Raw genomic sequence first — 13781 nt, 5'->3', positions numbered from 1 at the left:
TCTTGGTCTCCATCTACTCTCTCCTCTCTGCCTGCAATGCCCACCCCAACCCTGCCAGTGTCCTTCAAGCTCCAGTTCAAATGTCACTGCCCACAGGCAGGTTGCACCCAAGCTGGTGGCACCTCAACCAGGCCCCTCCCAAGTGCCTGCATTGGGGGGTTGGGTTATCTGAGCAGACAAGTCTCCCCTATGGGGAGGTGAGTCAGTCCTGGGAGGGCAGGCCTAGGCCATTCCCACTCTGTCCACCCAAGCACGGGGGCGGGGGGTACTAAGTAAATATTTGCTTAATTGAATTTGGCCAAGGAGCTTCTTCCAGACAGGGATGAGGGCAGCAAGACTGATCTCCAGGGCAGAGAAATCACTAGAGGCAGAAAGGAGCCAGTCAGCTGTTCAGCTGCTTCCCCAAGCCAGGCAGACTTCAGTTACCAGGCCAGTCCCTACACCCTGAGACTCAGACTCCAGGGAATCCTGGTCTTGCTTGGCACTGCCTTCCTATCCTCTGTAACAGGAGTCCCAGTTCTCGGCCTAGGCAGATTCTTGCCACAGTCACCCTAGACAGTCTCAGCACCTCCCTAAAGGCAGAGCCCCTCTCGCATTTACTGCAGGATACTGAACCCCAGTCCCCAGGCCCTCCCTCAAACACCCCCACCGCCTTTTAAGGGAAAAAATATTGAGCTGGGAACATATTACAATCGTAGCAGGTCGATACTCATCTCTTGCTCTAAATGCCTCCCAGGAACCTGCTAGCTCCAAGAGCAATGACCGAAAACTGCGAGCTGTCTGTCCCCAGGCCCAGGCCTTCGGGGCCCTCTATTCCTTTCCGGCCAAGGCCACGCGTTGGCGCTCGGACCACCCAGGATCGGCTTCTCCACCGTATCTCTGGCGGGAGACCCCGCCTTAGCGCCGCTCCTGCAGGTCGTCTGGCCTAGGTTCTGCACCAGCGGCCGCTCTGGGTACCCAGAGGCCCCAAGGGGCATCCCGGCCGCCCCCTGCCCAGCCTCGCAGGCCCGCAGCCGCCCCGTCCAGAGGCGTCCTCAGCACGGCCCGCGTCCCTTCGGCCGGTACCTGTCTGGCCTTCGGCCACCCCCGTGCCCACCTGGCAGACAACCTTGTCCGGGCCGGCCCCCGCCCGGGCGGGGCATCCCTGACACAGTGTCCTCCAAGCCCAGAGAAATCCTGAGCACAAAGGCCCGGGCGGGGCCCCGGGTGGGGGTGGGGTGGCGCCCCGACCGCGCCCCCGACCCCCCGGGGTCCGCCGAGTGCGCCTTGGCGGCAGGTCCGCTCACTCACCTCCCGGCCGAGGCGCCGTGCATCCGCTGAGCTGCTTTGGGCAGGGCGGGGCGGTGAGCGCGGGCCGCAGCCTCCTCGTTCCGCACGACGCGGGTGACGGCACCCGCGCGGGGACGTGACCGGACCGCGGGCGGCGCACACTCTCGGGTCGGCCTGGCTGCCTCCGCCCGCCCTCCCGCGCCGCCCGCCGCCAGCCGCCCGCCCGCCCGCAAGTCCGCCCGCCCCGCGCCGCGCCGCCGCCGGCAGGGGGCGGAGCCGCGAGCGCAGCGCGTTGCCAGGCCAACCACGGGCGGGGGAGGGCCGCGCTCCCGCCGGGCACCACGCGCCGGGTGCCACCGCCCCTCCACTAGCGCCGGCTCGTCGCCTATTGGACGTGAGTGGCCGACGGACGCATCGAGGGCCCAATGGCGACAGACCAGGGCGGGGCCGTGGCTCCGCGCGCCGCAGTCCCGCACGCGCTTCCCGCGCCTAATGTCCAAGCCACTTTGCCGAGGCCCTGGTGTCCGTCCAGCTGGGTTGCTTCTAGAAACTAGGGAGACCCAATCGGAAAACGGCAATGACGCTGGCTCCCTCCACCACGCTCTGCCCCTCCTGCTTGCCTCTTTCCAACTTGATTCGACTGACCCCAGGTGGGTTTCTCCTGTGCTGGACGACCCTAGACAACCCACTAACCTCTCTCACCTTTTCTGTTTCTAAAGTATCTAGTAGCACTTGTTGCACTAGATTGTTGTGATAGCCCTCGAGGACGTGTGAAAGACAAACGCAAACCCTGAAGGTTTAACACCTGTGAGGTTTGTGCATCCCGGAGCGCTCCCACGGTCCTGCATATAAGGGCTCTTCTAGGAGCTGGTCCCAGCAGGAGGAAACCAACTCCCGCGTTGACACCTTTTGGTAGCTCGAGGCCCTCACAACCTGCACTTGAGGCTAGGCTGTGAAATTTTGCTTTCTATTTCAAGTAGATCCTATTTATGCATCAGGAACCCTCACTTCAGTGCTTAAACGGCTCTGGCCAGACAGAGCCTTGTAACATGAAACATAAGCATCTTACCCCATCCCTGACAAAATGCAAATGTGGCTCCCAATATATTGGCACCTTTCTTGTCACTTTACACCTACATAGTGGACAGATGGGATGGCAGGCCTTAGGCCAGGTCTGTGGTAAGAAGGCAGTGGCATGGGTTGGATTCTGCCCTCTGGGGTGACTGGCCTGCAAACATCATCCCATAACCTCCCTGGAAATGTTTCCTCTGCTGTGAAGTAGGGACTTTATTTATTTATTTGTGCTGCAACCTGAAAGGTCACAGCCCATGTATGATGGTTGTGCTAGTCCAGGGGCTTGAATTTAGGGCCCGCTGTCCCTGAGCTTTTTAGCTCAAGGCTAGCATTCTACCATGGGAACCACAGCTCCACTTCTGGCTTTTTTGGTAGTTAATTGGAGATGAGTCTCATGGACTTTCCTGCCTGGGCTAGCTTTGAACCACAATCCTCAGATCTCAGCCTTCCGAATAGCTAAGATTTACTGGTATGAGCCACCTGCCTGGCTACTGCCTAAACTTTTAGGAGCAGACAGATGATGGTTATGAGCCACAGTCAGTGGTCCTGGGGGATGGCCAGTGAAGACTAAAGAAATTTCATTAGCAGTTGAAAAGCTACTTGATGTCCATGTCTGCCCTGCCACCAGGCTGTGTCAGGCCAAGCTTCTGTCAGGAGGATTTCAGAGTCCAGCACTATGGCCTCTGACCAAGGCTGTTTCCTCACATGTCAAAAAAAAAAAGACACTGGACTCCTTGAAGGGTAATTAATAGGGTTCATGTATGTATGAAACACACATTGGCAAGAAGTCAGAGATGGGTAGAGGCAGTTTCTACTGTAGGACTAAGGGTCCAATGTTTAGTTTTCTGCAGAGAGTAAGCCCAGGTACAAGAGTAGGATAACCCCTTACTGCATTTCAGCTGGAGAGCAGAGGGTAGTCCCTTAAGGGGTCCACTGGGTCTGGTTGTTGCTTCCCTGACCTGTCCCCTGGAGACCACATCAAAGTGAGTTGAAATGAGGTGATCTTACTGGTGGAAAATTAAAAATTCTATTCATTCACATGGCAATTGTGTATCATCAGCCTCTTCCTTCTGGCACATAGCTCTAATATTTATACCTGGCTTCTTCCTGATAGGCCTTGTAGCTCCAAAGCTGGGGCGGAAAGGACAGTTACCTACATTATAGTCATATTGGGTTGTTGGATGGGACCCACCAAGGCTCTTCAGGTAATGGCAAGGGGTCAGCTTCCTAAAGGAAGAGATGCTTGGCTTGAGGCCACAGTAGGACTGGAGGTAACTAGTGAAAGGAGGTCGAAGAGAAGTTCCAAGATGGGTATGAATGAGCCTAGGCTAGACCAGCTTAGCCACACTGGTGTTCAAGTTTGTACCAATACTAAGACTAAGATAGTCATCCCTAGCTGATGGCCTTTCAGGAAGATTAGGGATAGTTGGCCTAAGAACCACTATAAATTCTTCTTTTCCTTTTCTTTCCCCCCCTTCTTTCTATGTGTTCTTCATGCTAGGATTGGGACTTGAACTCAGGGCCTGGGCTGTCCCTTAGCCTTTTCTCTTTAGGCTAGCACTCTACCCCTTGAGCCACTTCCAGCTTTTTGGTGGTTAATTGGAGATGAGTCTTGTGGACTTGCTTGCCCAGGCAGGCTTCAAGCTAAGATCCTTAGATGTTAGCCTCCTGAGTAGTTAGGATTACCGCTATGAGCCACTGGCACCAGACACCCCTGGAAAATTTTAAGATGAGCTTTTGAAATTTGAGATGGATAGTAAGCTTTTGTTTCCAGCATGGTCTCCCCGACCATGTGAGCTCTGCTACAGGGAATAATCAAATAAAGTATCAATTAGTCTAAAAAAATTTGAGGAAAAGCAGAAAAGTCTGTCCATGAGGTCTAGTTCAGCATAGAGCCTGCTGTGGCCATGGGGTCAGAGGGACACCAAATGTGCCAGGTGACAGCACTGGGGGTAGAGGAGGTAGGAGATGATAGGGACCAAGGATAGAATTTTAGTGAGCAGAGATGCTGCTGGAAGGATCTTGAGTTAGGAAGGATCTTGGGTCAGGACTGGTACCAGAACCTGGGAGACAATGGCTAGGGCTTTGTAGTAGCAAGAAAAGGAGAGCCCATTGGAAGCCTCCTGACTCAGCAGGGACAGCAGGCCCACCACCTTTCTCTCAGGAAATGATCAAATATCTGTTGCAGGTGACTTCATGCTATGGGCATCTGCCATCCCTGACACCTGGTCAATCCCCATATCTTCATGCTCCTTCCAAACACATACCCTTGTCTTTCCTACTCTTTGTCCTTCTGGACTATCCTCCACCTCCTTGAGGCCATGCTTCCCTGGGCCTTCCTTCTGGCACTTTCAGAGCCCTCAGGACCCTGGACTTCTTCCTCTGTCTGTATGACTACCAGTTTGCTCATTCCTGAGCCAGATGATTCTCCCACTCAGCTTCTTCTCACCCCATTGTAGAATGGGGATGTCTCAATCTGCTCTGGTCATTCAGTGTCCAGAGTCTTGCCTGCACACTGCCACCCCATCCTAGTGGGTTCTTCTCTGTTCCCCTACCTGCCCTGCTCCCAAACCGTATTGCCTCTCACCTAGAGCCACTGGGTGGGTTCCTATGGGTTGTTTCCTTGGGGTCCACAGGCCCTGCCCCTACATGAACAAGCAGTTGTGGATCTGGGTTAGTTATAAATAGCCAGGCCCGCCACTCTCCTTTTAGCTGAAGAGAAGCAAAGTGAGCGAGCAGAAAGGCACACCCGGCACGCGTTTTATTTTTAATCTTCTCCCTCTGTCTCAAAATGAACCCAGGTCCCAGTGCTGAGTATTTCTAGGAGAAGGTCCCTGAGACAGTTGCTCAAGACACAAACTGAGTAGCTGAAGGCCCTAGCTTTGTCCCCATCTGCTGTGTGACCTTGGGGATTCGAGCTTCTTCTCTGTGCCTTGATTTCTTCACCAAGGGGGAGCAAAGCAAGAGAGATAATCACCTGCAATATTTTGATCTTGTTCATCTCAGCTACCTTTTTTTGTTCTTTCCCCAGCCTGTGGCCATTTCGACTCAGACATTAGTTCCTGGCAGTTTAAGCACCAGTATCTGTCCTGGTATTTCCTAGGAAGCTTAGAGAGATTCTAATCAGGCTCCAGTTCCATTCTTCTTGTTCAACCATCTGCCATTGTGCCCATTTCAGTGCTTAAGAAAACTAGTCTCAGAGACATTAGGAACCTTGTCCAAGGTCACACAGCTTGGAGAGGACACTTTCAAGAGTCAAATTCAGGCTTATTTGGAAATGTGGACATGAAAACTTTTTTTTGGGGGGGGTAGGGTACAAAACCCATGTATTAGGTAGGTACTAGTGGCACATGCCTGTTGTCCTAGCTACTTAGGAGGCTGAGTTCAAAACCAGCACAGGCAGAAAACTCGCTTGAGATTCTTATCAACAACAAACCAGTAAAAAGCCAGAAGTAGAGTTATGGTTCAACTAGTAGAGTACCAGCAAAAAGTTAAGGGACAGCACTCATGCCCTGAGTTAAAGCCAGTACTGGCACATACATACATGAAAGAGAAAGAAAGTAAAAGAGAGAGAGAGAGAAAGAGAGAGAGAGAGAGAGGAGGAAGGAAGGGATGGAGGAAAGAACAAAAAAAAAACACCTCACACATTATGCCCCCTTTGCTAATTTGGGTGGCTTTATTACAGTAATGAGACCATTAAACATGTGAAAAAGTCACGTGGGGGGAAAGAGGAGGGGGGAATGAGGGAGGAGGTAACAAACAGTATAAGAAATGTATCCAATGCCTAATGTATGAAACTACAACCTCTTTGTACATCACTTTGACAATAAATAAGAAAAAAATACAGATAGCAAAAAAAAAAAGAAAGAAAGAAAAAGTCACATGGGTATGAAATTTTAAAAATCAAATCCCAACACAGTTGGAGCAACAGGAAGCAGTTTTCCCTGTGCCCTGAGAAGAAATGGGCCAGAGCCAGCTGCTCCACCCAGATACCACAGTAAGCAGCTGGACATCAGGGAGCATAGGGAGGAGCAGTATGAACTGCTGGATACCCTGCTCTGCCACTTCACCCCCTCACCCTGGGCACCCGCCATTTGATGTCCTCAGGGAGTAAGGGAAGAAGGTTAGGGTTATGTCTTCAAAGAGGAAATCCCTGGTGCTAATTGGCACTCAGAGACCTTTAGGCTAATTAACCTGTTTATTTGTCTCTCTAGAGTAAATTAGAGAGTTTAGCTAGGGAGGGCGGAAGGAAGAGAGAAGTGTTTGCTAGTGGCCACCTCCCCAGGGGTTATAGATGGTTTCTTGGTGGGCAGTATAGGCTTCTGGGGAGACAGAGAGGGAGAGCTAGCTATAGGGCAATCGCGAAGGGTGGCCTGAGAGCCATGTACAAGGGCTGCCCGTTGTTCCTCCCTTATCCCTAGGGCTAGAAAGGCTGTTCAGAGAACCTGGACCCCTCTGGACTCTGCCTGTGCCAGGCTGTGGGTTCTCTGGATGGCTACATGCAGGCATTTCCCAGGAGGGAGGGGAGCCAGAGTGAGCAGGGCAAAGTGTGTATATGGGGTCTACTTTACTGTTTCTCCTAGTACCTGTACTACAGCTGTGCCTTGTGGAATCCTTTCTGTGGGATCTGTGGCATCCGGTCTATGAGCTCTCCAACATCTATGATGTGTTTTGGATGGGAAATGAAGTTTGATGCCTCCTCCCTCAACTATGGGAGCAGAGTAGATCACTTTTTCAGAGAATCACTCTAAAAGAGGAAAGACTTACTTTGGATCATTTCAGAAGCTTCAGTCTATAGTCATTTGTTTCTACATTTCTGAGTATGTGGTGAGGCAGAAAGTCATGGGGGTTAGAAGTGCTGGTCAGAAATTATGGCATGCAGGAAGCATAGAGAGAGAAAGAACCAGAGTAAGAGAGCAAGTCATAGAAAGAGCCAGGTACTGGTGGCTCCTGCCTGTAATCCTAGCTATTTAGGAGACTGAGATCTGAGGAGCAAGGTCCAAATCCAGTATGGACAGACAAATCCAAGAGACTCTTTAGGCCCAATTAACTATCAGAACCCAAACAAACAAAAAACTGCCTGAAGTGGCAGTGTGTCTCAAGTGGTAAACCACCAGCCTTGAGCAAAAAAGCCAAGCAAGCACTCAAGTCCCTGAGTTCAAGTCTCAGTACTAGTACTAAAACAAAAACAAAGGGGAAGAGGGGAGAAATGGGCTAGGGACACCTTTCAAAGTCATGCATGCAGTGATCTGTTTCTTCCCGTTAGGCCACTATCTCCTAAATAGCCATTTGACAATGTCTCATTAAGAGCTTCCCTCATACCACAAGACTAGTGCTCTACCACTTGAGCCACAGCTCTCTTCTAGCTTTTTTGGGATTAATTGGAGATAATAGTCTCATGGTCTTTCCTGTTAGGGCTGGCTTCAAACCATTGATCCTTAGAACTCAGCCTCCTGAGTAGCTAGAATTATAGACAGGAGCTGGTTGCCTGATAATAGTTTTATCAGTTGATGAGGTTAACACCCTTATGACCCAGTCATCTCTCACTCACATGAGCCTCTGTATGGGTAGGCCTAAGGCAATGAGCTGTTGCTTCTGTGACCACTGCACTCCTATTTATGGCTGATGTCCCTGAGATACAGGTAAACCAAGGACAGAGTCCTTTGTGACCCCTGTAGGGCTCATCTTTCAGCCTCAACTCCCGTCATAGCTATATACATAGCCTCCAGTGTGTGGCCAGGTAGCCTGGTTACCCAGACTGCCTGCCAAGTCCTCCTGCCAACCCACTACCTTGCCTGTGCAGCCAATCACTAATGGGGGAGGAGAAAGAAGGTCTCATCCTTATGCCATTTCCTGTCCTGCAGGGGCTCAGAGTATTGTCACTTGTGGCCTGATCCCTGCATTGGTGTGGAAGCTGCAGAGGGAGGAGGAAAACATCCAGGAGCTCATCCTGGACACACTAGCATCCTGCTTGCAGGAAGATGCCTCAGAGGCACTGAACAGCCGCGCTGTACCCTGCTTCAAAGAAAAACTCCTTAGTCCTAATGAAAACATCCGAAGCAAGGCTGCTCGAGCACTCATGGCCATTAGGTAAGGCGACCTGGTGGGACAAAGCAGCTATTCCCTTGGGCTTCTGCCAAAGCCCAGAGAAGACACCTAAGCTTCCACTGGCCCAATAGCAGGCCAGGAACAGGGCATTTTCCAGCTAAGGCTGCCCCAAGGTCAAGGGTATCTGCCCTGGGTCTCCTTGTGTCCTGGCTTCCTTGTGTCCTGGAGGGAGGAGGGTGCTGGGGTGGAAGATGGGCTTCTCTACTAGTGTGACCATTGCCCAACAGTGTCCTGTATGCCAGTGAACACTTCCCTCCCCCCATTCCTGGACTAACTCAGACAACTGGGCACCTCCTTTTATGAGGAAGGGAAAAAAATCCCAGTGATAATAATGATGGTCTGGTCATTAAGTGACCATAGTGTGCCAGGGGTTGTCTACAAGTTATACAGGTAGACACTGAGATGGGGAAGGGAATGGCTCCCTTTCAAAGGGAAGAAACTGAGGTATAAGATCTGGTACCTTGCTCAAGGTCACATGGGATTATAGTCTGAATCCTGACCTGTATACTGAGGAAGCACAAAACTTCCTAACACCAGGCCTAGGACTGCCCATGACCAACTCCCAGAGCCCCTGCTTTGTCTGTGGCCATATCCTCTTAGTCAGAGCCCTAAGTCTTGGTTTTCTTCCACCTGTGATTCTTGCTGGAGGGGTGTGTGTGTGTGTGTGTGTGTGTGTGTGTGTGTGTGTGTGTGTATACATAGTTCCATTTAGCGCAGACCATTCATCCTTCAGGTCTTTGCCTAGAGGACCTTTTCCAACAAGGCTTTCCAAGAGAGAACTCTATAATAAAGTGGCCTCTCTCTAGCACTCCTGACCCTCCTTCACCCAGCTATTTCACCACTATTTCACCACTACTATAATTTTGTGTGTTACCCACACAGTGGGCTACCTGAGGACAGGCCTTGGCTTTTTCACTGCTACAGACCTTGGATGATATGGCCCCAAATGTCAACAGGGTCAAGAAATCCTGCTCTTAGCTCAGTGTCTGCATAGGGCCAAATGCTGCATGCTAGATAGATGCCTGGCTCATACTTGATAGATAAATGAACCTGGAGAATTAAGCATCCTTGACCAAGTGACTTAGTGTTAAGGTTCACGTCCTAGAAAGCTCCAATAGCCTCACTGTATTAGTAAAGGGGCTGCCAAGCTTGTTTTCCAAACAGTGTTCCATAGGAACAACCTTTGAAGTATTAAATTTTCAGAATTAAGAGTTCTCTTGGAACTGAGATTTGGGGAAGGTTGATTCAGTTGGGTGAAGGAGGAATTCTTGCATTGGGATGAGAGTGTACTGCAACATTCCCATGGGACCTCTGGGTACTGTTTTCTGACCCAGGAAACTCTTTCTTTCAAGAGGACAGTATTGGCCCTCTCATAGAGTGAGATATTAGGAAGACCACCTCCTTTTCACAGCTTTTTTTTTTTTGCCAGTCCTGGGGCTTGAACTCAGGGCCTGAACACTGTTTCTGGCTTTCTTTTACTCAAGGCTAGCACTCTACCACTTGAGCCACAGTGCCACTACTGGCTTTTTCTGTTTATGTGGGGCTGAGGAATCAAACCCAGGGCTTCATGCATGCTAGGCAAGCACTCTACCACTAAGCCACATTCCCAGCCCCTTCACAGCTTCTTACAATGCCAGAGTGAGAAGTAGCTTAAAAGTTACCTTGTTTAAGTTCCCATTTCTGTTGCCTAGCACAGGACTGCTCACTGCATGGTCTCTACTAGCTGACTTGCAAGTGGATTCAAATGGACCTTGCTGTGGTTTGCACCCTAGTCTCTGCACCTCTACACTGTGGAACCAAGAAGAACCTGTCCTGTTTCTTCTTTGGGTGATGGCAATGGGGTCCCATTGCCTCATGGTCCCTTGATCTCACCTTCACTGGCAGCTCGCACCGTGTTTCTTTGTGCCCTGGTGCTCTAGATGTGGCTAGTTCTGGGCTACAAGGGGCAGTCCCAACATATGTCCTTTCTTTTGTGACCACTGGGGCAGTCTTAGGCCTTATCACATTCCTTCCCAAAGCAGAGCTCCTATCTGGCCTCCCTCTATTCCAGCATCCCTTTGGAGGGCAAGATCCAGGTGTGGAAGTGTGATGTCATCCCCATCCTGGTGCATCGGCTAAGAGACAAGAACATGGAGGTGAAGGCCAATGCTGCTGGGGCCCTGATGTATGCTACAGTGACCACAGAAGGTGAGGCCATACCAGGATCCCTGAGTTGGAGTGGGTCCATTTGAGTCCATCCCTCCCATGCTCAAGGGCCAACTATTACCCCAGATCTACACCTTATAGGCTCCATCCAAGTCTCTCTCTTAAGCCTATTACTGAAGTCTTCTTGAGATTTTGTCCAAAGCCCAGCCCTCCCTCTTTTTCCTGAATACTGCAGGCTGTGTCCCCATTACTAGTCACTCATTTTATGATGCCTATCCCTTCACACCAGGCTGTTCCCTGGGCCTGAAATTTCCACTTCAGATTCAAGTCCTTTGTGAGCCTTGACCCATGATTCTGTTATCAGGGATTCAGAGCAAACCATGGAGCCCTTGACTAAATGGTCCCTCCCTCCTTCTCTCTATCCCTCCTCCCTTCTTCCAGATTATTTATTTTTACAAATAAACAAATAAGTAAATACTATACGGGGTCTCATGCTTGCTAGGCAGCCACTCTTGCCATTTGAGAAATTCTCCCAGCTATTTTTTTTTCTATATTTTTCAGATAGGATCTTGTGTTTTCCTGAGGTCTGGGCTAGCCTGGACTCCTATCCTCCTTATTCCTTCCCTGTAGCTGAGACCACAGAAAGTGCCACCATATCCAGATTTTATGTTGAAATGAATCCTTTCTTGTCTAGTCTTCTATGGTATTTCTTGATCATAATTTATTTTTCTTAAATTGAATGAGAATTATCTTCCTATACCCAGACCCTCGAAAGCTGTCTGACCTTCCTTGCTGGCCCAAACTCACCTGTACCAATGCACTGTGCTTTCCTTGTATGCAAAGGAGGGCACTCTGAGTCTCAGATTTGTAATGGGTATTCTGCAAAGCCTCTCAAAGACAGATTCTGCTAGAAACTCCTCACTGGACCTTAATGATGGAACTTGAGATATACGGAAGAAGAGAGATTTGGATCGAGTCCACAGCTCACCCTTCTGTTGTATAGACAGGAGGTTGAGTACATGGGGAGCAGAGCCACCCCCTTGTGTCTTGGAGCACCTCAGGATTCTTGTGGAGGAAACTGCTTGAATAGCCAGGGGCCTGTGTGGGCTCAGGCAATGGCCAGAAATGCCAAAGCCAGGACTTAGAGAAATGAGCCACATATTTCCCATTGGCATGCCCACTGAAGGTCTGTGAGCCCTTGCCATGTGTCAGGCCATGAGTTGGACAATGGGAACCCAGAGGTCTCAGCTGTCTCACTCAGCATGAGAGATGATAGATGCAGAGAAATGCAGTACTGGGCTGGGAGCACATGACGGGAAAAGCCTTCTCTCAGAAGGTTTTGAGGATCAACACAGATAGAGTGTTAGGCATGCATGTACACACACACACACACACACACACACACACACACACACACACACACGAAAGAAGGTCTGGTGGAGAGTAAGGGAAAGTGTCTCCTGTACAAATTAAAGTCTGTGTTCCCTGCAGACTGTTACCATGAGATTGCTGTTGTTTTGGTTTATTTTGTGTTATCCTGGGGATCAGACCTAGGATCAGGCTAGGCTTCCACCACTAAATTACACCCCAGAAGAGTGGTTGCTCAGGAAGGATTTGCCACCTGACTGATTGGCTTTCCATTTTAATAAGACCATTTGTAATTTTTGAGGAGAATGAATTTTAGGACAGAAAGAGGGTGGGTAAGGAGAGGCTAGCTAAGGGCTAGAAGGGCAGCAGAGAAGGGGTGCAGCCCGACTTAGCAGTAGAGTACAAGAGAGGTGGGATGGGAGTAGCTGAGTGGGTATAGGAGGCTACTGCCCCTTGAGACTGCATGAGGTGGGATGGTAGGGGGAAGAAGAAGACCTAGGAGTGGCTGGCTAGCAAACCCCTTGCCTACAGGGAAGTATGCAGCACTGGACGCAGATGCCATCACCCTACTTCTGGAGCTGCTGAACTCAGGATTTAGCACCAAAGTGCGCCTGAATGCCACCAAGGCCCTTACCATGCTGGCGGAGGCCCCCGAGGGCCGGAAGTTGCTACAGAGTCATATACCAGTCTTCCACAATCTGGAGAAAGAGAAGAATGAGAGCATACAGCGGGCAGCCAGGATTGCCCTTAAAGTGATTGAGTGGAAACCCTGATGAGCCCTACACCAGGCCACATTTGCTAAGTGGCCTCCATTCCTGAATAAATAGACTGACTCTCTTTATGTGGGCCCCGGTTTATGTTCCTGCAACATGGTCACATTGATCTTGCCCCACCAAAGAAGAAATATCAGGCCCAGAAGCACCAGGTCCTAGGCAGAATAGGCCCAACTCAGAGTTGGGAATTCGTGGGAATTGACCTGCACATCTAAGAAGAGATCGGGAGTGAATCCTTCAAGAGATGAGTGGGGTGGGGAGCTGGGTTGGATTTTTGGAAGGAACACAGTAGGGCCAGGTACCAGCCAAGCTCCAGACACTTGAATGATCAGGTTAATGGGGTACAGATGGACATAGCGCCCCTGGGCACCCTCTTCAGTGCTCTGCTTGGCCAGTTCTTTCTTTTCTCACAGTGGATGGCAGGCAGGAAGGTAAGAGGTGTGGTTTGGTGCTAGCTCTTCCTAGGAGAAGTTGAGTTGGTTATAGAAAGATTCTCCAGGACTGAACCTATTGATAGGTTCTAGATTCTTCCTTAAGATCTTACCTCAAACAGCTATTCCTGCCCAGTGCATGGAAGTCATTAGAGCAGGTCCTTCCTGAACTAGCTTGAAGCTCACCACACCTTCCTCCATTACCTGGGTCCTGTCCAGCAGCCAGATAGTCCTGTGGTGGGCCTAGATCCTCTCAGTCTCTCTGTCTGTGTTTTTCCTTTCAGTGAAACTGAGACATGGGGATGAGGCAAGGGAGCATATGGAAGAGCCCCTTCATCTGTCTCTCTACCCTGCCTTGCCAGGTCTGGTCAGGTGACAGCTCCCCTAGTTTTGTGGACAATAGTGGTACCAACCTCTGTTGGAGGAACTTACAGGGCCAGATTTCCACTTCTGAGTTGAGCTCTCCATCTGGGGAAAAGCCAGAGCCTTATTTTTCCACAAGAGCCTTTTGAGGCTGCCTCCTTGCCTGATGGGAATTTATTCTGGGAGGAGTTCTCAGAATAAACGCAATCAGCAAAATCAGAACTCAAGTGAGCCTCTTCTTGCAGCCTTT

General features: G+C 50.4%; 2 protein-coding genes across 2 annotated transcripts in view; one reads left to right on the top strand and one right to left on the bottom strand.

The window, feature by feature from the left end:
- Gnaz (G protein subunit alpha z) overlaps positions 1 to 1464 on the bottom strand; it is a 50200-nt gene extending 48736 nt beyond the window's left edge. Inside the window, exon 1 of the mRNA XM_048343511.1 lies at positions 1291 to 1464. The gene's annotated coding sequence lies outside the window, so the exon portion shown is untranslated. The remainder of the gene's footprint in view (positions 1 to 1290) is intronic.
- Positions 1465 to 1846: 382 nt separating this feature from the next.
- LOC125347762 (radial spoke head 14 homolog) lies at positions 1847 to 12778 on the top strand. Its single transcript, XM_048340726.1, has 4 exons — positions 1847 to 1919; positions 8208 to 8433; positions 10502 to 10638; positions 12496 to 12778. Exons 1-4 carry the CDS (start codon positions 1847 to 1849, stop codon positions 12735 to 12737), a joined length of 678 nt encoding a protein of 225 aa, XP_048196683.1. The 3' UTR covers positions 12738 to 12778.
- The last annotated feature ends 1003 nt before the right edge of the window (positions 12779 to 13781 follow it).

Source organism: Perognathus longimembris, chromosome 3 (assembly GCF_023159225.1).
Source record: "Perognathus longimembris pacificus isolate PPM17 chromosome 3, ASM2315922v1, whole genome shotgun sequence".
Classification (NCBI taxonomy): Eukaryota; Metazoa; Chordata; class Mammalia; order Rodentia; family Heteromyidae; genus Perognathus; species Perognathus longimembris.
The sequence above is the reverse complement of the archived record's forward strand: the minus strand, read 5'-3'. Positions and strand labels throughout refer to the sequence as shown.

Coding starts and splice junctions, on each gene's coding strand:
- LOC125347762 (XM_048340726.1), top strand. CDS start 1,847: ATGACGCTGGCTCCCTCCACCACGCTCTGCCCCTCCTGCTTGCCTCTT. Junction 8,434..10,501: donor CGAGCACTCATGGCCATTAG/GTAAGGCGACCT, acceptor CCTCTATTCCAG/CATCCCTTTGGAGGGCAAGA. Junction 10,639..12,495: donor TGCTACAGTGACCACAGAAG/GTGAGGCCATAC, acceptor CCTTGCCTACAG/GGAAGTATGCAGCACTGGAC.